Source organism: Microtus ochrogaster, linkage group LG1 (genome assembly GCF_000317375.1).
Source record: "Microtus ochrogaster isolate Prairie Vole_2 linkage group LG1, MicOch1.0, whole genome shotgun sequence".
Taxonomy (NCBI): Eukaryota; Metazoa; Chordata; class Mammalia; order Rodentia; family Cricetidae; genus Microtus; species Microtus ochrogaster.
The window spans coordinates 5,451,432-5,474,207 of record NC_022027.1 but is presented as its reverse complement, the minus strand read 5'-3'; the positions used below and the strand labels follow the sequence as shown (position 1 = coordinate 5,474,207).

The 22,776-nt window shown below is 36.1% G+C and overlaps 1 protein-coding gene across 7 annotated transcripts in view; it reads right to left on the bottom strand.

The window, feature by feature from the left end:
- Positions 1 to 22,776, bottom strand: part of Ccdc88a (coiled-coil domain containing 88A) — a 154,294-nt gene that overhangs the window by 38,001 nt on the left and 93,517 nt on the right. For all 7 annotated transcript variants that reach the window (XR_001229208.2, XM_026785137.1, XM_026785138.1 and 4 more), the window contains exons 14-17: positions 19,182 to 19,319; positions 16,587 to 17,657; positions 15,407 to 15,534; positions 7,215 to 7,356 (exon numbers count right to left, since the gene is read on the bottom strand). Coding sequence is in view for 6 of the 7 variants with exons in the window: in XM_026785137.1 (XP_026640938.1) it covers positions 7,215 to 7,356; positions 15,407 to 15,534; positions 16,587 to 17,657; positions 19,182 to 19,319 (1,479 nt within the window). In the remaining variant the exon portion in view is untranslated. The remainder of the gene's footprint in view (positions 1 to 7,214; positions 7,357 to 15,406; positions 15,535 to 16,586; positions 17,658 to 19,181; positions 19,320 to 22,776) is intronic.

Below are 22,776 nucleotides of genomic sequence, written 5' to 3'. Positions count from 1 at the left end.
CTTGAACTCCTGATCCTATTTTCTACCACAAGTCCTAAATCTACAGATGTCAGCCACCACACTAGGCCTCAAATTGACTTAGGTTGCAATAACCCCAGAAAACACTGAGTAATACATAGTTGAACCACTACTAACATGAAAAATCCTTGATGGAGGAAGGTCATTGGTTAAATAAAAAGAAACTGCTTGGCCTTCATTGGTTAGAAGATAGGTGGGAGGAGTAAACAGAACAGAACTCTGGGAGGAAGAGGAAGTGAACTCAGACTCGACAGCTCTCCTCTCGGGAGCAGACGCCTCAGAGAGACACGATGCTCTTGCGGGCAGAGGCGAGAGCTCTGCTCTCTGAGGCACATGCGATGAAGCTCCGACCCAGGACGGACATAGGCTAGAATCTCCCCGGTAAGCCACCTTGTGGGCTACAGCAGATTTTAGTCAACTCAACTAAAAGCTTCCTTCTGAAGATACATCCTTGAATTAGTTATTACAAGATAAATTACATGATGATGTGTATGGATCAAAAGCTAAATGAATGTTACTTTATTAATATAATACAGCAGATAGAGATAGGCTAGTCCAGGTGTGAGAGTTAGCCTAGAAGAGGCTAGATAGAAATGGCCAAGCAGTGATTAAATGAATACAGTGTCCGTGTAATTATTTTGGGGCATAAGCTAGCCAAGCGGCTGGGGTGCTGGGGATGCAGCCCCGCCGCTCCGATTACTACAAATCCTGATCACTTTAATGATCAAAATTGCCAAATTCAACATCTCTCTGTAATTAGATATTTTTAAAATTTATTTTTAAGATTGAAAACAAATTCTGTGTGTGAATGTTTGCCTCATGAAGGTATGTACACCATGTGCATGTAGTTCCCGCCAAGGGCAGAAAAAGACCCTCTGGAACTGGAGTTACGGAACAGTTGTGAGTTGCTATGTGGATGCTGGGAATCAAACCCAGAATCTCTGGAAGAGCAGTCAGTGCTCTTTATTGCTGAGCCATCTCCTTAGCCCCTAAATATGTTATTTTTAAATGTGTGTGTATGTGTGTCCACCTGTGCATTTGAGTATAGGAATCCTCAAAGGCCAGAGGCTTCAGATTCCCTGAAGCTGAAGTTACAGGTGGCTGTGGTCCACTTATTGTGGGTGCTGGGAATCAAACTCAGATCCTCTGGAAGAACAGTGTATACTCTGAACTGCTGAGCTATCTCCTTAGTCCCTCTTTAATTCAGATTTACTATTATACTTATCTTGACTTACTAGTTTATTTTAGATATTTACAGTACATTCAAAATTATCACCATAGTTTATATTAAGGGTAGAAATGATTAAAATAGTTCATGTTGTACAAAACTTAAGGAAGTCTTTAATTTAGCAGTAAACCAGCATTACTAGTGAGTTAGAAAATGATAAGAAAAAAAGCCAACATGGAATGGAATGTAAAGTTTGGTCAGTGATCTTGGATACTCCTATTTTCCCATACAGTCTTTTTCCTAGGCTTACAAAGGCTGTGGTCAAATGCAATATTAAGGAGAGCTGATGTAACAAGAAAAATGTTATGTCAGGTATGTACTGTTTTTGTTTTGCAAGAAGAATTCAATTGTATTTGATAACAAGAGGGGAAAATGACAACCAAAAATAGGAGAGCTAAAAACATAATTCAAGGTTCCTGAGTTATAGTCTTTCACGTATTATGTATATATGTAAAAAGCTTATGTATTATTCGTCAAAATCCTTATATTCACATAGGGAATAAAGTTTGAGTCAGAATAGTATACAACAAAGCAATGCAGAGTCACTTTAAAATTTAAAGTTCATTAAAGTTTAAAGCAATTAAAAATAGTATTATAAATTAAATTGTAAAATCGAATTTTCAGTGATTATTAAAGATAATGTAACCTTTCAGCACTGAGGTATAATCTATATATAGTTTCTAATGTACTGATTATAAGAGATATGTAGTCTATTTCTTAGAATAATATATACCATGGAAGTTAACAACATGAGAAGAGGATTTCAATCACTCTGGAAGGATTACCACTCACAAAGCAACATTGCTTTGCTTTTTTCCCACCAAATTTAGGTTTGCATGCTCTAAAACTTCATATAAATGTAATTACAAAATATGTAATCTTTTAACGTGTATTTTTCTGATCATATTTTAAGCTTTACTAATGAATTTATTAAATGAATCAATAATTTTTCCCCTTTTGTACTGTTGTATTGTTTTTTACTATATGGGTATGCCAAACTTTATTCAATTATCAGTTCAGGGTCACTGTGTTAATTCCAGTTTTTAATTAATTTTTTTGTGTATATGGGTATAGATGTTTGCTTGTGTACACATATGTTCACATGCTTTTGGAGACCAGAACTGTATTCCTCAACTGCTCTCACTTGAAGAACATTAGACAAGGAGCTGGAGAGATGGCTTGCTCGAGAGTAGCTTGCTGCTCTTTCACAGGACCTGGGTTAATTTCCCATCACCCATGTTGGGTTTCTAAAAACTAAATGCTTCTAACTCCAGTTCCAAAGGTTTCAACATCCTCTCTTCTGGTCTCCATAGGTGCCTGTAACTTAAAACATCATACTAGAGACACCAGACATACACAGACACACAATACATACAAATAATTTAAAAAAATCAGATAACATGATCAAGCTGGGATGTATGAACAGTCTGGCATATACACATCAAATAAATAGATCAAGTAATGTAGCACCTAAATAGCCTCTGGGACACAAATTGCATCCCCTCAACAGGTGCAGAAATAATTTCTCATAAAGTTTAACGTCTCTTCATGAAAAACCCCTGAAGAAATATATATAAATAAATATAATATATATGCACATACCTCAACATAATAAATGTTATATTCAACAAACCTATAGCCAACATTATACTAACCAGGGCAAAACTGAAACTGTTTCCTTTAAAATATGGAAGGAAGCAAGAATATCTATCTTCTCCACTGTTATTCATTTAGACTTGAAGTCTCAGCTATACCAGTAAGGCAAGACAAAAGAATAAAAAAAGAGCAAACAGAAAAGAAGCCAAACTATCCATACTTTTTGACAACATGATCCTATATGGAAAAGACCTTAGGGGTTTTATCAAAAACACTTAGATCTGATTGATAAATATTTTTATTAAAATAGCCATGTACAAAATCATCATCCAGAAACTAGTAGTTCTTCTATATATTGAGAGTGAATATGCTGACACAGGAATTAGTAAAGCATCCCCATTTACAAAAACTAAAAAAAAGACTGAATATCTAGGAGTAAATCTAAGAGGCTTTACAAAGAAACCTTCAAAACACAGAAGAGATAAGGATTCTAGCAGATGGAAAAGTTCTCCCTTGTTCATGGATTAGCAAAATTAATATTTTTAAAATAGCTATATTCAGGCTGGAGGGATGACTTAGAGGTTAAGAGCACTGACTGTTCTCCAGGAGGTCCTGAGTTCAATTCCCAGGAACCACATGATGGCTCTCACACTGTATACGTAATAAATCTTTAAAAATTGCCTATATTCTACCCAAAATTTGGCAATTAGCTAATTAATCTATCTACTGATCTAATTTAAGGTATGTTCAGTATTATGCTGAGTTAACAGATTCACATGTGATCTGCTTGTTTACTTTTTCTGGTACTGCGGAATGAATCTAGCCTTTGTGCAAGCTTCACAAGTGCTGAACCACTGAGCTATATCCAAGCCTAAGATATGTCCTATTAATTACATAGAACATTTTATGATATGGGGCTCCCTTCCATTTACTAAGGTATTCTTTATCTTTTATTAATGCAGAGTTCTTTAAAGTACTTCATGGTATTTTATGGTACTATAAATGGTATTTTTCTCTTAAATTTTATTCTCTAATTACTAATTGCTAATATATACAAATATGGTTAAGAGTTTTATTTTTTATTTTTTTTTTTAAATATTTGTTTATTAATTATGTATACAATGTTCTGTCTGTGTGTATGCCTGCAGGCCAGAAGAGGACACCAGACCCCATTACAGATGGTTGTGAGCCACCATGTGGTTGCTGGGAATTGAACTCAGGACCTTTGGAAGAGCAGGCAATGCTCTTAACCTCTGAGCCATCTCTCCAGCCCCAAGAGTTTTATATACTAGTCTTTAACCTATGACACTTGATGAAACACACTTCATATAATTTTCTATAAATTCTTTAGAATTTCTTGCCAAAATAATCATGTCAGAAATCAAAAAAATTATCTATATTCCATCCTTTCAAATTTGTATTTCTGGGGCTAAAGAAATGGTTTAGTGGTTAAGAGAGTTTATTGCTCTTCCAAAGCATACAAGTTTGATTCCAGCCATATCAGGTAGTTCACAGCCAACTTTAAGTACAGCTTCAGGGGATCCAACACCCTCTTCTGGCCTCCACAGGTACCCACAAATACACCCACACAAATATACACAAAAACAAAATCTTACAAAAAAAATCAGCATTTCTTTTCCTTATCCTAAAACATTAAGACCAACAACACAGTGTTTAATAGAAATACTGAGAGGAACAGCTTTGCTTTTCCCCTTAAAGTAATAGTCTTTTATCATTAAGGATGATATTCGGTGTAGGTCATCTATAAAACACCCTTATTTATTTAATAAAGTTCCTTTTATATGTAAGATTGGTATTAAATCCTTTAACTAGAGTTGCAGACAGGTCATTCTCCATGTAGTTCTATCAATATTGCCATAGTTTGAAACTGTTGTTAGACATGAGAACATTTAATCTTGCTGTGTCATGAAGCTAAAATGATCATTTTATAATTTTTAGATGAGATAAATCATTACTATAAAACTAATCTTTATACATAATAGCTTTCTTTTGATTAGTGTTACAATGGTATATTATTTTTCATCAAAATTTCTTGTAGGTGGCATTTCATTAGGTTTTACTTTTCCATTGAGTGTAATCATCTCTGCTTTAGAACAGAAATGTTTAGACCTTTTTACAGTAAATATAATATGATTTGGTTACAAACTTCCCTTTCACTGTTTATTTTCTATTTGTCCAATCTGTACTTTGTTCTCTGTTTTGTTCTGCTTTCCTTTGGATTTTTAAAATTCCCTTTTATATTTCTATACCTTAGTTTATATTGTTTATGTCTAAATTTCAGGGTCTATTTTCAAGTAATACAACTCTTCATGTACAGTACTGAAAGCTTAGGAAGGTACATGAATTCCATTTGAATTCATGTATACAGGAATAAGTCAGTTTATAGCATTATGAAAAATGGCCAAAGTTAAAGATAAAGATGGAATTTGGTATCTCTGATATTTAGGCTTAAAACACAAAAACGAACTCATGTACAAATCTACTTATTTTCTTGCTGAGTAGCTTCATGAAGTTGTCATTATTTGTGACCTACTAATATTGTTTAATAGAGTACAAAATTCAGGACCCAAAGCTGATTAATAATTATTTATGCTAACAAATCACAACACTGAACCAGTGTAGTAGGTTCCATGATGGCAAAATCAGCAACACTAGAAAAGATACTGTGGGTATACGGTGAACAAAAAGTCTTCCCTTTCTGCCAAAGAAACCCTAATTTGGTTAACTGTTCCTCTAGAACAGTGGTTCTCGACCTTCATAATGCATCAATACTTCAATGCAGTTCTTAATGTTGTGGTGACCCCAACAATAAAATTATTTCATTGCTACTTCATAACTGTAATTCTGCTGTTACAAATTGTAATATAAAACATGATATGTAGCGTCCAAAGGGGTTGTAACACACGGGTTGAAAACAGCTGCTCTAGAAGCATAATAAAACTAGAATATTTGATTATTAGGCAATAATGCTTATGGGGGAGACCCATGATTGGTAGACTATCTGGAATAGGAAAACTAATTACCTAATAGAAGCAAGAATTACTGGATTTCTCTACAGGCAGCAACTCTTATAATCAAGGACGCACATTTTGGAAGATTTTAGATTTATGCTTTTGGAGTTGTAAGGCTTAATTACTGCTATGAAGCATCAAGTCCCAAACCAGGGTAGTGCTCTCCTACTCCAGTGTAAATCTTCCGCTTTGCTTGAACCATAATCTGGTACAAATACATCTCATGGACCAGCAAGACAGTTTATTCAAGATGTTTGCTGCCAAACCTGACAACCGAGTTTGATCCCCAGGACCCATATGGTAGAAATTGTTGTCCCACCAGTTGTCCTTTGATCTCCATAGGCAACAGGCATGCTGTGGTGTGCTCCTACCCCAGTGTGTGTGTTTGTGTGTGTGTGTGTGTGAGAGAGAGAGACATGGAGAGAGACAGAGACAGAGAGAGAGACAGAGAGAGACAGAGAGTCTGTAAATACAAATAAATGAAAAAAAAATTAAAGAATCTCACATAATTATAAGGAGAAACCCGTGGCACTGCCTAACCATCTATTTGTACTTCCTAGGGTTATTGTATAGAATAGTCTAAAATGTGGCCTACAGTAATCTCATCTCCATCTGTTTGTCATGTGGAACACTTCTATAATCCTTGTGCTTAGGAAAGATATAGGATGATCAGTTCAAGGCTATCATTGGCTACAGGATAAATTTAAGGACAACCTATGCTACAAGAGATCCTGTCTAGAAAAAATGGAAAATTAAGAGAAAGCCAACGTTTGGAGCAATGCAGAGGCTAAAAAGGGAAGAGTAACACAGAATGGAACTCTTCTCGTTCCCCTTCAAATAGGTGAGCCCTTTACACTGCAAATTACTCACCTAGTGAACACAGTGCTTAATTTCACTCAATAATTCCAAATCTCACAAAGCAGACCTAGATAGCATCTTATTTGTGAGCAGACCAGCTGTTTTCCTACACAAACTATCTATGTTTGTCCTCTGCATCTTCACAGCTGTATCTTTATTAAAATCTACCTGGAGGCGCAATAGGAAAAACGCACCAGGGAAAGATATCAGTATCTCAAAAACTGAGTTTCTGAAACAAAATAAGCCTGCTTCTTGTCCATCCCATTTCTACAATCCTTTACGTCCTCACCTCTAAGAGGGACTACTACATACTTGAAAACACTGAGTAAATTGTAGCATCTTCAAACAAATAAAGATATGTTTAAGTATACTCCCAAATATATGAAACAGAATGAAATACTAACATAAATCACAGCTGAGTTTTTATTTTTCATGGTTTTCTGTTCAAGCACTTATAAAGTTATTTTGAAAAAAAAACTTACTGTTTTAAGTTCTTGGCGCAACTGTTGATTATAATTTGTAGACTCTTCCAACCGAGCTTCCAAAGCAGCAATTTTTTCTTCTTTTATTTCAAGGGACTTCTTAAGAGTGGATTCTAATTTTGATTCCAAAAGTTTGTACCTACTATCCAAGTATAAGAATAATAGTTTGTCACTAGATGTCAAAACATTTTTAGAGACAATCTATGACTACAACACTGAGATGTTTGATGTAAATTATCCTCCCCTTAGTGGTAGTCACAGATCAAACTTTAGTAACTAAATAGAACTCTAATTACTGTCAAGACTACTAAAAGAACTATTAATGCTCAAAAAGGGAAACTGAATAGCTAAATCTCCAAATATTTCTTTTAGTTTTATAAGACTAAAATAGAAAAAAAGTTGATTATGTAATATGTCTGTGATATTATGCATGCATTTTTACATAATGGCCAATATGAGCAGTTAAGACTTAGAATTCAACGTAAGTTGGGCATGGTGACACACACCTTTTATTCCAAAATTTGAAAGGCACAGGCATGCCTAGCCTTCAAAGAGAGTTCTAGGCCAGTCAGGGCTGCATAGTAAGACCAAACAAGAAGCAAAACTAAACATGTCAATACTGGCTGTTTCTTTAAACAGTTACAGTAAGAAAGACAATGCTATAGTCATGGCACATAGTGGTAAGAGTCAGACAAATACCAATATTCTAGTTACTTTACAATATGTTAGAATTCATAAATCAGTTATTAAGTAGTTTTAAAAATTATGCATATGTGATGTATGCATATGTGCACACATTTACGTGCTATGAACACAGGGGTTATCATTTTCTGTCGCTATCTTAGTCCCAACAGGGTCTCTCACTGAATCTAGAGTTTTTCAGTCAAGCAGGATGGCCATCACATCCCAAGGTCTTCCTCATCCTCCTATTATACAATCCCTAATCTCTGATCCCACCCAGGGTTGCAGGCACACATACTTAATACCCAGCTTTCTACATGGGTACTAAGGATACAAACTCAGGTCCTCACACTTGCACAGCAATCGCAGAGTATACAGTAAAAATAAAGGTTCCAGTTAATGCAATTTTTTTTTTTTTTGATTTTCGAGACAGGGTTTCTCCATAGCTTTTGGTTCCTGTCCTGGAACTAGCTCTCGCAGACCAGGCTGGCCTCGAACTCACAGAGATCCGCCTGCCTCTGCCTCCTGAGTGCTGGGATTAAAGGCGTGCGCCACCACCGCCCAGCTCGGCAATTTTTATACCTAAATCTCCCAAAGATAGAGCTGGGTGTGGTGGTGTGATGTGGGAGTGTCATATATCAATCTGTTGATTTCATTGGTTAAGTAATAAAGAAACTGCTTGGCTGGCCCTCATAGGTTAAAACATAGGTGGGAGGAGTAAACAGAACAGAATGCTGGGAGGAAGAGAAAGTGAGCTCAGACTGACAGCTCTGCTCTCTGGAGCAGAGACGCCATGCTGCCCGCTCCCGGGCAGACACACGTGATGAAGAAGCTCCGACCCAGGATGGACGTAGGCTAGAATCTCCTTGGTAAGCCACCTCGTGGGCTACACTAGAAATGGGCTAGTCCAGGTGCTAGAGTTAGCCGAGAAGAGGCTAGATAGAAATGGGCCAAGCAGTGTTTAAATGAATACAGTTTGTGTGTTGTTATTTCGGGGCATAAGCTAGCCAGGCGGCTGGGGTGCTGGTGACGCAGCCCCGCTGCTCTTATTACTACAGTGGTGCATACTTGTAATCTCAGCACCTGAGAGTAAAAACATCAGGAGCAGGGTTCGAGGTCATTATCAGCAATATCACTAGTTAAAATCCAGTATGAGCTACACAAAACCCTCTACAAAGGAATCTAAAGACAAAACCATTGGACAAATGAAACATAGGAAGGACAAATAATTAAGCGAAAAATATCCCAAGAAGAAAAGTAAACTGGCCTAACAGTATAGTACATTTCCAACATGATAGAATTTTATAAGCCTCCCCAAGTGTTTGTTTCTAATGTACTCTACAGACATATAATGCAAATGTTATTTCTGTAGTACCAACTCCCTTAAAAATTAAGGCTGGCTTTGGATTTGGAGGATGGCTCTCTTCTTTACAAGAATCCAAAGCCTGTCTCATGTAAGAAGAGCCACCTGGTATGGGACAGAAGAAAACCAAAATTAAGGGACTATTCTGTCGTCGTTAATGTCATAATCCTTTGGTTTTGACTTTTTAAAACTTTTTAAAGGTATAATTTATAAGATTATTGTATATCTATATATAAACGTTCTGTTGTGATATTAACGGTCATATAGAGTACTAACTAATTCTAGAAATAAGCTTCATCTAGCTTCTTGTACATGACTTCAGGCTTGAGTCTGAAGCAGGTAAATAGGAAAGTTTGTGTACCATGGATATACTTTAACAGATTATGGTCCTTTAACTTCTCAGAGATCTGCTGCATATGACATTTAAAATATTTTAAGTTTTCTGCAGGGAATCGTGACCATTCCTGACAGTGACCTTTGAGGTCTCTAAGATGGTAGGGTCCCACAATGATGAATCCACTTGGATAAGCTGACAAAACGACCCAAAGACCAGCTTTGGACTATAAACTGCTCAGGACAACTTCAAAGTGGCTAATTAAGATGGTCCACCTCACAGACTACTACATTAGGACTTCGGATAAGCCCTGCCCTTTCCATTACACTGAGACTGGACAACAGCTAGTTTTCCCAGGACTTGACCATTATCTTAATTTCCTCAGGGTTCCCTAAAGATGCCGTTGCCTTCAGACAACAGGAATTAATTTTAAGAACATGACACTCACATTTCCAAGAGGTAGTGAGTGGTTTTTGGTTGTTCAGTGGACTATGGATGTTTAGTATTGTTTAAGGGGTTTGGTTGCAAGCTGTAATTGGTCATAGTCAGGAAGGAAACTAAGCAAAGGAGATTAGATTCAGGGATTTCATTCTGAAAAGAAAAAGGGGGATACAGGAACAACAGTGTACAAGTGTATATTATGGAATCTAATTTTAAACTAAAAAGCAACTATTAATCTCAAATATTTTATATTGGTATGGATTTTTGTATACTGACACAAATTTAAGGTTTGTTTTATTTTGGTTTTTCGAGACAGGGTTTCTCTCTAGCTTTGGTGCTCGTCCCGGAACTAGCTCTTGTAGACCAGGCTGGCCTTGAACTCCCAGAGATCCGCCTGCCTCTGCCTCCCGAGTGCTGGGATTAAAGGAGTGCACCACCACCGCCTGGCCTAAGGTTGTTTTTGTTAGAACACACTGTATATGTTTTCTCTGTTGTTTAAGGTATTCTATCTATGTAGTTCATTTAAAAATGTAAAGTTCTAGTTGTTGAAAGCTACTATCAAAAACTATTTAGGATAATAAAGAAATGCAGGTTAGTAGTTTATCATCTATAACAATCAAAGTTGTAGTCGTAACAGGTATATTTTCCAGGCCAAACAGATAGATGGTCTTCAAACATTTCAGAGATCTATAGACTATGGAATTTAATATGTTTTAATAATAGGCTTTTCATGAAAGCGAGACATATCTAATGGCAGCAACAATTTACCTCAAAAAAGATGATGGACATCAAAGAACCTCCACATGGAGTTTGCTTTCATTGTGGCAAAGTTAGCCACTGGGCAAGAAACTACCCTTGCCATGACTGCTGACAGTATGCTGTCCAAACTAGACAAGCACAAAACCAAGGAAGTTGACTGCTGAACTTTGCCAAGACAAGGTAGGACAGTCTTTCAAACTTCCTGCTTCACAGAAAAATCTGTCAAATATTCTAGACCTGTAGGCCAAATATGGATGTCCCAACATTGCAGAAAAACCTTGGGTGACAGTCTAGGCAGTCAGATGTCTCTGTCATTTCTATAGTTTTAGAAGTTGCTTGCTTTGCACTTCCTGTTTATTCATGTAATATATCTTTCTTGGGTTTTGATGGGGTTGAAGCTATAGTTACAGTTTTCCATGTTACCAAATTAAGAAAAGAAACTCACAAAAGAGATGTAAAGTATAAGACTGAGAGACATAAAAGCTTAAGTTGGTTATCTGAGAAAATGTTTTAAGGTCTAAAGATTTTTCTAGGTTGATAAAACAAGTTATGATATAAAGTAAATTAGGTACGAAACTTTGGAGTCACCATGATAGGACAGATTGAGTCTTTTCTCTGAATTTGTCAAATAAAAATTGATTGGACATTGCAAATGTAATTCTTAATTGATAATTGCTCTTATTGTAAACAGTTTTATTTTGTCAAAGTTAAAACCTTTCCTTTTTATTTAGGCAATACCTGGAAATCACTCTTATTATGTGTGATTAAAACCTTTCTTTTTTTTTTTTAAATATTTATTTATTTATTATGTATACAATATTCTGTCTGTATGCCTAAAGGCCAGAAGAGGGCGCCAGACCTCTTTACAGATGGTTGTGAGCCACCATGTGGTTGCTGGGAATTGAACTCAGGACCTTTAGAAGAGCAGGCAATGCTCTTAACCACTGAGCCATCTCTCCAGCCCCTAAAACCTTTCTTTTTTTATTTAGACAAAGGAGGGAAATGTTGCAGGATATTTGTTTGCACTGACATACAGACCAGAAATAAAGTTTACCTTGATTCAAAGGGCAGATTTAGGAAATAGCTGACTAGAATTATTCATAGAGGTTTTGGAGGACCCAGGATACTGATAGAGACAAAGGAAGTTGTAGGGAGGGGCTTAGAAAGATTCATGGTCTTTTTGGATCAAGGAAGGAGACAGGGAGGATGTCACTAGTGGCTTCACCACCACTTCTCTGATTCAAGGTAAAGTTTATTGGCAGTCTCTGGGTAACAATGCGAATATCCCACTACACCATCCTGCCTGTTACTATAGTTAACACTTTATTTATGTGCATAAATGTATATATGCCAAATGTATAGGTGCTTATAAAGGCCAAAAGGGTCATACAACATGGGTGCTGAGAAGTGAACATGGTCCTCTGTAAATATAGCAAGTACTCTTAGCCACATAGCTATTTTTTCTTTTCTTAAAATTTTTTATTTAAAAGTTTTTTCAATTTACATACTGACTACAGTTCCTCCTCCTGCTCCCCACACCTTCCATCTATCCACCCCATCCACTCTTCAGAAAGGATAAGGTCTCCATTAGAGAGTTAACCAAGTCTGGCACAGCCTCTTTTCAGCATCTATAGTTAATTTTTATATTTTCTGCCCGAAAAGATTTTAAGTTTCATGAATACTGGAACAAATCTCATTCATTTTGTTGCTGTATGGATTCTAAAGCAGTTTTTAATACATTTACTGGGCCTGATTTTGGCTGTGTTTAATTCTGATAGTTGAATCATTTTAGACAGTTCTGGAAGTGTTATACAATACATAGAGAAAAATAAAAATCTCAGGTGAGCAGATAAAATTTCAGAAAATATAAATTCCAAGAAACAACTATATTTAAGAAGAAAATAGGATAAAGAGACAAAAGCATCTGTTCACAACTGTAGCAATGACTTACTTTGTTATGTATTTACATATTTGATCCCACCAGTAACCTATATATGCTTTAATGAAAAGAAACCAAACTTTAGTGGCAGTGACATTAATTAAAAAGACAAGTGTAACAAAGGGATTAGGAACATCACCTCACGCTGAGAGGCAAGATTAAAAGTATTTGTACCTGTGTGCCTCTATTTTATTTGTAACATAAAAGCTTACTAGTTAAAAGAAGCTGATTTAGTGGCTTAAGACATGGCATTCTTTTCTGTTTTCCCCAAATTTAGTTATCAAATGTTTCCAATCACATTTCCTGAAAGTTTTAGTTGACAATATACTGTTTTTTTCCCCCTAATCCCAAAAGCTCTCATTACATAAACAAACACGTGGAGCTGGGTATGGTCATGCAGGCCTTTAATCCCAGCACTCAGAGGTAGAGGCAGGTGGATCTCTGAGAGTTCAAGGCCAATCTGGTCTACAGAACAAGTTCCAGGACAGCCAGGGCTGCACAGAGAAACCCTGTCTTGAAAAAACAGTAACAATGATAATAAACAAACACAGAATAATGGATGTTATTACATCTTGTTTGGAGGTTTTAAATTGCTCTAAGAACCAATAAATATCACGTTCCTGCACAATAAGGATTGGAGAAGGTGACAAGTCTAAGAAACTGGGCTCATAAGTTTTTAATGAAAGTGTTACTTAGGTCAAAACATGCTTTGCCAACAAACTGAAATATAGTGTTCTATAAACTGAAAGTAATTTGAATAAAGAAATGATATACATTTAGAATCTAAAGATAGTCGGTTAAATTGGCAATTAACATTCTGATTAAATCAAATGAAGAATTTCCTCAGGAAGTTAATTTAATAACAGTTACCTGACTTATTTTTAAATTTTAAATATTTTTTAAGATTTATTTATTTTTATGTTATGTTTGCATAAATATATGTCCATGACATCAGAAAAAAGTGATAGGACCCTAGAGTTAGGAATGGTTCTGCACAATCACAAGGGTGCTGGGAATAAAACCCCTGTCCTAAGAGCAACAACTATTTTTGTTGTTCTTGTTTTGTTTCAAAACAGGGTTTCTCCATGTAGTCCTGGCTGTCCTGGAGCTGTCTCTGTAGACAAGGCTGGTCTCGAACTCAGAGATCTGGCTGCCTCTATCTTTAAGGTGCTGGGATTAGAGATGTGCACCAACGACTGCCAGGCTGCAGCAAGTATTCTCTGACCATTGTGCCATCTCTAGGCTCCTGGCTGCCCGACTTATAACTGAGTAGGAAAATGCCTAAAATTATTTCTTTGTATTACAGAGCTGACCATTTAAATATTCAACCTACCGACTAGTCCCAAAACTGCATTATTAAATACCAAATAATAAGCATTAGTTCTTCCTAATTTGTATATATTAATCTGTATTAACATACATGTATAAGATATCAAAGCTAAAATAGTAAATAATATAATGTAACTTGTATCAATGTATGGTACCAATGAATTAAAACTGATTCTACACAAAACAGAATTATTTTTATTTTCTGTGTGTATGGTGTGTGATTATGTATTCTAGCGGACATCTGGTGTCTTCCTAGATCACTCTTATGTACTGAGGCTTAGTCTCTTGATGAACCAGAAAATGAACAATTTCAGTTTGTCCATCTAGCAAGCGTGCCTTGAAGATTATAGGTGGCCACTATGTCCCACGTGGCTTTTTTTTAGTCCTGAAGACCCGAACTCTGGTCTCCATGATTGCCAAGTGAGGGCTTTATCCACTGAGCCATCTCCCCAGCCTCAAATAACATTATTATAGAAAAAGGCTAATTACATTTATTTGTGTATATGTATGTGTACACATGTGTAGGAGCATGCGAGCCACAGCATGTGTATGGAGGTCAGAAGAAAACTTGCAAGAGTTGGTTTCCCTTCTACCATGTGAGTCCTGAGATTTATGCTTAGAGACTTGGCCTCAGGAGCCCTCTATTTACTGAGCCTTCTTATTGGCCCACAAAACAGTCTTCTTAAGTCTAGTTGAAACACATGGCCCTTTGGATACTAAATAAAAGACTACTTGGTAGATCTCTGTGAGTGCAAGGCCAGCGTGGTCTACAGAACAAGTTCCAGGACAGCGACGGCTGTACAGAGAAACCCCGTTTTGTAAAACAAAACAAAATCAGATTATTCCTAACTAAAAAACTATGATTAACATTGAAGAACAAAAATTTTAAAAGAAATATGTATCAACCACTTTAAAAGTTAAAGAGTGATTTTTATACTGTTTGTCCACATCATTTTTAGACACTAATTGCATCTCAATATGTATTTTTCTTTGTTTTATATTTTTCTCCTTTTAGTCCATGTCTGGCAACAAAATAAAAGAACTGAGCCACTTAGCCAAATGAAAAACAAAAGGTTAGTTAACATATTTCCTGAAAGGAATGTTTTGTTTGTTGGTTCTTCACTCTACTCTCAAAGGTGGTTTCTAATCTTCTGCTACTTTTGGCATCTTGCTTTTATATAAATTGTTTTCTTATTAGTTATTGGTGGTCTTTATTCAATTCTTTCTGTTCTTACAGAACTTTCTCCAAAAGAAGGAAGAAACCAGAAACAAGAAGATATTACTGTTTGGGCAAAATTTCCCCAGATAAAAACTACAGTGATTTGCTAAACACACACAGTACTCACCTGTCATCAGTACTTTGCTCATCGTGTAAGAGTCGTTCTTTATTTAAACCTATCTTCTCAAGCTCATGCGTTAGTTTTTCGAGATCATTGTTCATTTGTTGTGTCTTCAATTTTTCACTCACTAAGTCCTTATTTTAAAAAGAATGCACAACTCATATGTCAAGAAAAGAAAGCTAAGTAGTATATTACACCCAAGCTGAAACCATTTAATAATCTCTTGTTCAAATTACTGTTGGAAAAACACTTTTATTAGAAACAAACTCTTTCCATGTGCTGCTACTTCTTTATAATGCTATGTTATAAAATGAGAAGAAACTCTTTCCTAGTAAACATACAAGACAGGTTTGAAAACTGTAAGGAACCTCCAACATACTCAAGGTCTTTAAAGAAGCACAAAAACCTACGTGCACATTGGTTCCTAGAATAGGCCTAACACATTGATCTGAAGAATCAGGAACATGTTTATTGGGAAGTTCCTTCTTAATGCCTTCCAATAGAAATGCAGACCACAGAACTGTAAGGTATCCCAGCCCTCATGCCACTATCCATTCCCATACCTGAGAATGAGTACAGACCCTATTTTCTGACATATTCTGATGTAGCAAGTATTATAAGAGATATCACCAACCTAATCTTATGTCAGAATTTTCTATAGTTCAGTGTTGCAGTTTAAGTTGAACCTGATTTCCATTCTCAGGCATCTCAAAAATCACAGGGCTTTGGAGTTTGAAAGATCTGAGATTGAATGCAGAAATTTAATTCTTTTATTAATTCTGTGATCCTGAGTTAAGTTAATATTTCTGAACTTATTTGCTAATATGAAAGTTAAACAATATTTAATGAGTGGTTGTGAAAATTATATCAATTTATTTGGGTATAATCTACATGTGATTCCTTTACTCCCTTGGTAAAATCACTCTAATTAATAATACCTTATTACTAACATTTTTAAAATGTAATTTAAACTTTTCATCTAGATAGGAAAGTTAGAAATTGTTTCTAGTTCCAATTCCAAAATTCACTGAAGTATAGAAAAGATGATCCAAGTGAAAAATAGGTTCAATAAATGTGGGGTACAAAGATAACAATGTCAATAGTTGAGCTTAGGTGAACACCCTCACCTCCTGTAACGTCACCAAGGTTTTCATGTCAATAGTTGAGCTGAGGTGAACACACTTACCTCACGTAATGTCACCAAGGTTTTCATGTCAATCGTTGCTCTTTTTACAAGCTCCTTGTTTTCTTTCTCTAATTCTTTCAGACGAACACAGGACTCTTTATATACACTAATTTCTTTAAATAAAGTTTTGTTTTCTTTTTCCAGATTTCCAATTTTCACATTATTTTCTTCTAATGTGGTATCTTTTATTTCTGCTTGTTGCCGGAGTCTCTTATTTTCTTTCTCCAGCTGTTTCTTGTCCTTTTCGAGTTGAGACGTCTCTTGCTCTAATGATTTATTTTCTTTTTCTAGTTGTTCAAGTCTTTTGCTAGATATTTTCAGTTCTTCTAGGTTTTTTTGTAATGTTTGATTTTCCATCTCTAAGTCTTGTAGCTCACTCTCTAATTGTTGGATTTTTTTATTGCTATTTTCCAGAGCTTTCTGTAGCCTTTGATTTTCTGTGTCTAGCCCCTGGTAGCTCACTTCCAAGCGTTCTGTCTTCTTGAAAGAGGCTTTCATGAGCTCCAGGCCCTTCTTCAGCTGCTCCTTCTCACTCTCCAGCTCCTTGTTCTCCAGCTGGAGCTGGGCCATTTTCATGCTTGCGCACTTCAGAGACTCCACACTCCTTCGCAGCTCCAAGTTTTCCTCATCAAGTTGGGAATTCTCTTTTTCTAGGGATTCTAACTGAAAAGTAAGGTTTTTAAAGCTATCCAAAGTTTTTTTTAATTTTCTATTTTCTTTCTCTAGCTCCGAATTTTCTTGTTCTAATGCCTCAATTTTTTCACAAGTAATTTTTAAATTAGTTATCTTCTTCTGTAACAATTCATTTTCTTTTCCAAGATGCTGCAACTCGTTTTCAAGCTCTTCTGCTCGCTCTCCTTTTTCTTTATAATACTCCAATTCTTTTTTTATTTGTCTTTTTTCAAATTCAATCTTGCTTAGTTTTCCACTTGTCTCTTTGATAGATTCATGGAGAATTTTATTTTCTTTTTCAATGTCTTTCACCCTGGCCTCAGCACTAATCTGGGAGCGTTGCCGTAAGGAAGACACTGTTTGATTCAGATGTTCATTTTCCTGCTCCAATATTTTAATCTAATTAAAACAAAGAATAAAATGTAAGCTTACAATGAATAAACATAGTCTTTAAACTATCAAAAACTAACAAAGAAAGAACATGGATACTAGAGTGCATGGCTTACTGTTTTAATATGAAAAATATTTACTGAAAGGTCACTTTGTATATGTACTGTCAGGCCACTAAAGTTCATGTTTTCAGGGGTTTTACAATCTAAAGGAATATCTAAAAGAAAAGTATTTACAATTAAAATGATCTTCAGATTGTTTAGAGTAAATCTACTTCAAATATCTTTAAAGACCCAAGGTTTTAATTTTCATTAAATAATCTTTATATTGCCTACCTACACAAGATGGGTCCTTGGTAAGAATGTGTACGTTACTTGTTTGTGTGTATGTGTAATCATTTCTAAAAGAAACTTTTAATTGGCTAACATATAAATAACAATATGAGCTAGTACATATAAAAACAAATTATCCAATTTGCAGCATAACCTGTTCTGTCATTTCACTTCTCCTTTGTTATTGGGGAGGGAGCACTGTGCATTTTCTATAACTTCTCTTTAAAATCTTCAGGGAAATTATTCTACAGACACCTAAAAGCACAGGAACTGAAGAACATTTATAATATATTATCATTATTAAGCAAACTAGCAATTTAAATTTTCTAAGTTTCTCTTCAAAGTTTCTAAAATATATGACATAGGATATGTAAAACAATATAGCGATTCCTCCCTAAGACAGAATATATTTCAAGATCTTCCATGAGTGTCTGAAACTGCAAAGAGTTCTAAGTCTGTACGTATTGCTTTGTTTCCAAACACCATGCTGATAATTTATTAGGTACAGTAAGAAGATTAACAATAATCTTATTATTATTATAATGTATTTTTCCTTTCTTCACTACATGGAAAACTTGAAACTTCTCATCTTACGGAAGTACTTACTATGACATATGAATAGCTAATGTTACTATTTTGCAGCTTAGGGCCATTATCAAGTAAGAACAGGTGACACTGTGACACAAGGGTGACAAGCAGCAGTAGGCAGTAGTAGATCTACAAGGGGGAACTTGTGTGGGCAACATAACCATTCACATGCATGGCCTGGACACTACTGAGAACAACAGACCACTTAGAATTTATAGACTGCTGATTTCTTTTTTCTTTTTTTTTTTTGGTTTTTTCGAGACAGGGTTTCTCTGTGGCTTTGGAGCCTGTCCTGGAACTAGCTCTTGTAGACCAGGCTGGTCTCGAACTCACAGAGATCCGCCTGCCTCTGCCTCCCGAGTGCTGGGATTAAAGGCGTGCGCCACCATCGCCCGGCTAGACTGCTGATTTCTGCAAACGGGGATACAGAGGATGACTTAAAAATTTTGAACTGTAAAAACGGCAGGTTACAGTGAAATGGCAGAAGCAAAACTATACATGAAAGGGAGCTCATTGCAGCTAATCAGAAATCTAGAGTGTTCTAGGAGGTTTCCGTGCAGCGGTGTATAAACATTATCTTTAAAACAACTGTTTGAGTGAGAAATACACAAACCTGCCTCTCCGAATTTTCTCTAAGCGTTTCAATTGTTTTTTCAAGCTGAGCTTTCTCTTTCATTAGATCCTTGCTTAAATTTTGACAATTCTGAAGACTTCGTTTTTCTTGAATAATTTCATTTTCAAGAATTTCAACCTAGAGAAAAAACACAAAACATAATAAATACATTTCAGACAAAACATTTCATATCAAAAGACTAAAGTTAAAATCATTTTAATATCCAAATGGTAAAAGTTAAGAATCTCATATAGAATTTCAAGTAGCATTCCATGTTAATTTAGTTTAATAAAATTGACAAACATGACTCTTTTTCTCTCTTCATGTTAAGACAAATTTGTATTTTGAAATACAAAGGCAGAGCAAAAAGCGAGTATCATGTACTAATGAGGACTGCCCAGATCTCACTGGAAAATACTATAGTGGATTTGTAGTATACAATCTTCATTAGCCTAGAAAGTTCAGTAAGAAAGGAAGAAGTCATAAAAGATCAGGAAGGCAAAAAAGAGAGATGTGGAGTTTGATAAAACAGTAAACAAGAGACTTGGCAAAAATAAAAGGCAAGAACAAAAATAAAAGGCTAAAATAAAAGGAGGAAAAAAAATTATAATATTGAAGAAATAAACTGCAGCAAAATCTTACATTTTCAGCCAGGCACGGCAACATGTGAATAGTGAGACCTTGCGCACCTCCTGACAAAACTTCAAATGTTTACTTATTTATGCAGTAGTGGGGATTAAACCCCTCATGCTGTGGCACTGACCACACTAGTCAAGCACTCCAGTCACTGAGCTCTATTCTTGCCAGTCTATGGTGTTACAAGAAAGGGGCTACAGGAAGTAACAAGCTAGAGTCCTTGCACCCTCCACTCTCTCTCTTCCTTTGCTCACCTCCGTGCTCCTGACCATTGAGTTCTGCCTCATCACAAGCCGAGAAGCAATGGAGGAGCCAGAGAAATGGCCAAGTGGTTAGGGTTGTTTTTCTAAAGGGCCAGGTTTCAGTTTTCAGCACCCATGTGGAGGCTTGTCACCAATAATAACTCTAGTTCCAGGAAATCTGATGCCCTCTTCACACAGTGCACAGACACACATAGAGGAAAAGTACCCACATACATAAAAAATAAAAACTATTTTAAAAAGCCACAGAGCAAGTCCACTGTAGACTGAGAAGTTCTGAAACTGTGAGTAAAGTAAGTTTTTCCTATTTATAACTTTTTCATGTCAGGTATTTTGAAATCACATAAAGGAAGTAGGTACATGGGAGGGTCTAGAGAGAGAAATAGTAGGGAGCATGATATAATCTAAAAAAATATTTTGAAAAAGGCTCTTACCAGCCCACAGTTGGATAGTAAGTAAAATAAATATGGTAGGCTGAATTGCCTCAAATATTTTAAAATCCATGAGCTCAAACAAACACTACATAACCAACAGTCTGAGTTCTCTCAGGAGGGCATAGGGAACCAGTTCACAGTCTGAGTCAGGGGAAAGGGTACCAGAGCTCTTCAGTCAGCTGATGATTTGAGTAAATCATATCTAAGAGCAGGAGCTTTCAAAAGGAAGCTTTCTTTGTAATAAATTCAATTAACAAATTATGAAGCAATAATATAATTAGCATGAGAATTTTTTTTTAAAAGAATTATTTATTTATTTATTTATTTATTAAGCATACAATGTACCGCTGGCAAGGAAGGCACCAGGTCTCATTACAGATGGTTGTGAGCCACCATGTGGTTGCTGGGAATTGAACTCGGGACCTCTGGAAGAGCAGCCAGTGCTCTTACCCTCTGAGCCATCTCTCCAGTCCGAGAATTTTTTTTAATTAATTTATTTATTAAAGATTTCTGTCTCTTCCCCGCCACCGCCTCCCATTTCCCTCCCCCTCCCCCAACTAAATCCCCCCCCTACTCAGCCCGAAAAGCAATCAGGGTTCCCTGTCCTGTGGGAAGTCCAAGGAACCCCCACCTCCATCCAGGTCTAACAAGTTGAGCATCCAAACTCCCTAGGCTCCCACAAAGCCAGTATGTGCAGTAGGATCAGAAACCCAGCATATCAGAATTTGATAAACCTCTAATCACAGGAACTAAACTTTCTGTAACATCACAAAAAACAGAAAGCAGACAACAAGACATGCCTCCTAAATTAAATATACACATACTCTACAAATATTCTTGGTTAAAAAAATCATTTTAAAGCACATTTAGTCTGTAGATAAAAGAAGAAATACAGAATAAAAGAACTTGCTAAGTGACAAAACAAGGGAAGCAAGCAACATAATCTAGACTGTGGACAAATTATAACATACCTAATTCTGTCAGCATTAGGAGAAACGGAGGGGACTTACATGCTAATTCAAAGACTTTGGTAATACCATAATTAATTATACATCTCTTAGCTATAGTCAGCCTACTGCACAACATAGCCAGCCATGGTGGCACATAATCCTTTAGTCCCAGCACTCAATCCCCCATGAGTTTGAAGCCAACCTGGTCTACATAGCAAGTTCCATGCCAGTGAGCCCTATCTCAAGCAAACAAACAAAAAACTCAATGTAAAAAATAAAAACCAGAATAAAGTCAGAAAAGTGGAAAAACTTGACAAAAACTTTTGAAGTACTTTTCAAAGGATTTTTTCTTTTACTTTATTTATTTATTTTTTATTTTTTAGTTTTTTGAGACAGGGTTTCTCTAGAACTCACAGAGATCTTTCTGTCTCTGCCTCCTGAGTGCTGGGATTAAAGGTGTGTACCACCGTCTGGCCTCCAAAAAAAATTTTTTTTTATTTAAAAATAAAGTAGTGCTCTACAGTCTTAGACTCTTAGGAGGCTGAGGTAGGATGAGTGCTTAGAATTCATGAGATTTGAGATAACCTGGGCAATACAGATTTGTTTTTAACAACAAAAAGTTAATTTGGGAGAGTAAGAGGCCTGGAGACAGGGCTAAGGAATTAAGAGCACTAGCTGCTCTTGCAGAAGACAAGAATTGGAGTCCTAGAACCCACAGGGAAGCTCATAATTGCCTGCAATGCCAGTTCCAGGGGATCTGATGCCTTCTTCTGGCCTCCGCAGACACTGCATACAGTAGGGCACAGACATGCAAGCAGACAAAACACCCATATACATAAACTAAAAACAAAGAATAAAACCTTTAAAAAGTTAATTGTTCTGCTGTGATATCACTGTTCTTGTTTCCTAAAAACTCCTTACTTTTTGGAGATTAACATTCTAATGTTTTGTTTTCAAAGTGATACACTGATTCCATGGTCATGAGGAGGAAACAGGAAGTAATAAAGTAAGATTAGCTGCAAGTTGGGTTCTTAAATTTCTTTCTTTGAAGTACTGGGGATTGAACCAAGGAATTCTCCATATTACCAGGCAATTGCTCTACCACTGAGCTGTATGCCCAGCCCCAAATTCAGCTCACTATTACTGACTGAGTCTGGATGACAGTCAGAGGGCTTGGTGCAAACATTCCATTTAAGAATACTTGAAAAGAGCTTAAACAATACATTACAAATGGAAAATAAATGTACTAACATTTATATAATATTAACATTTATATACTAACATTGAACATTACAATAAAAATTAAATTTTTATT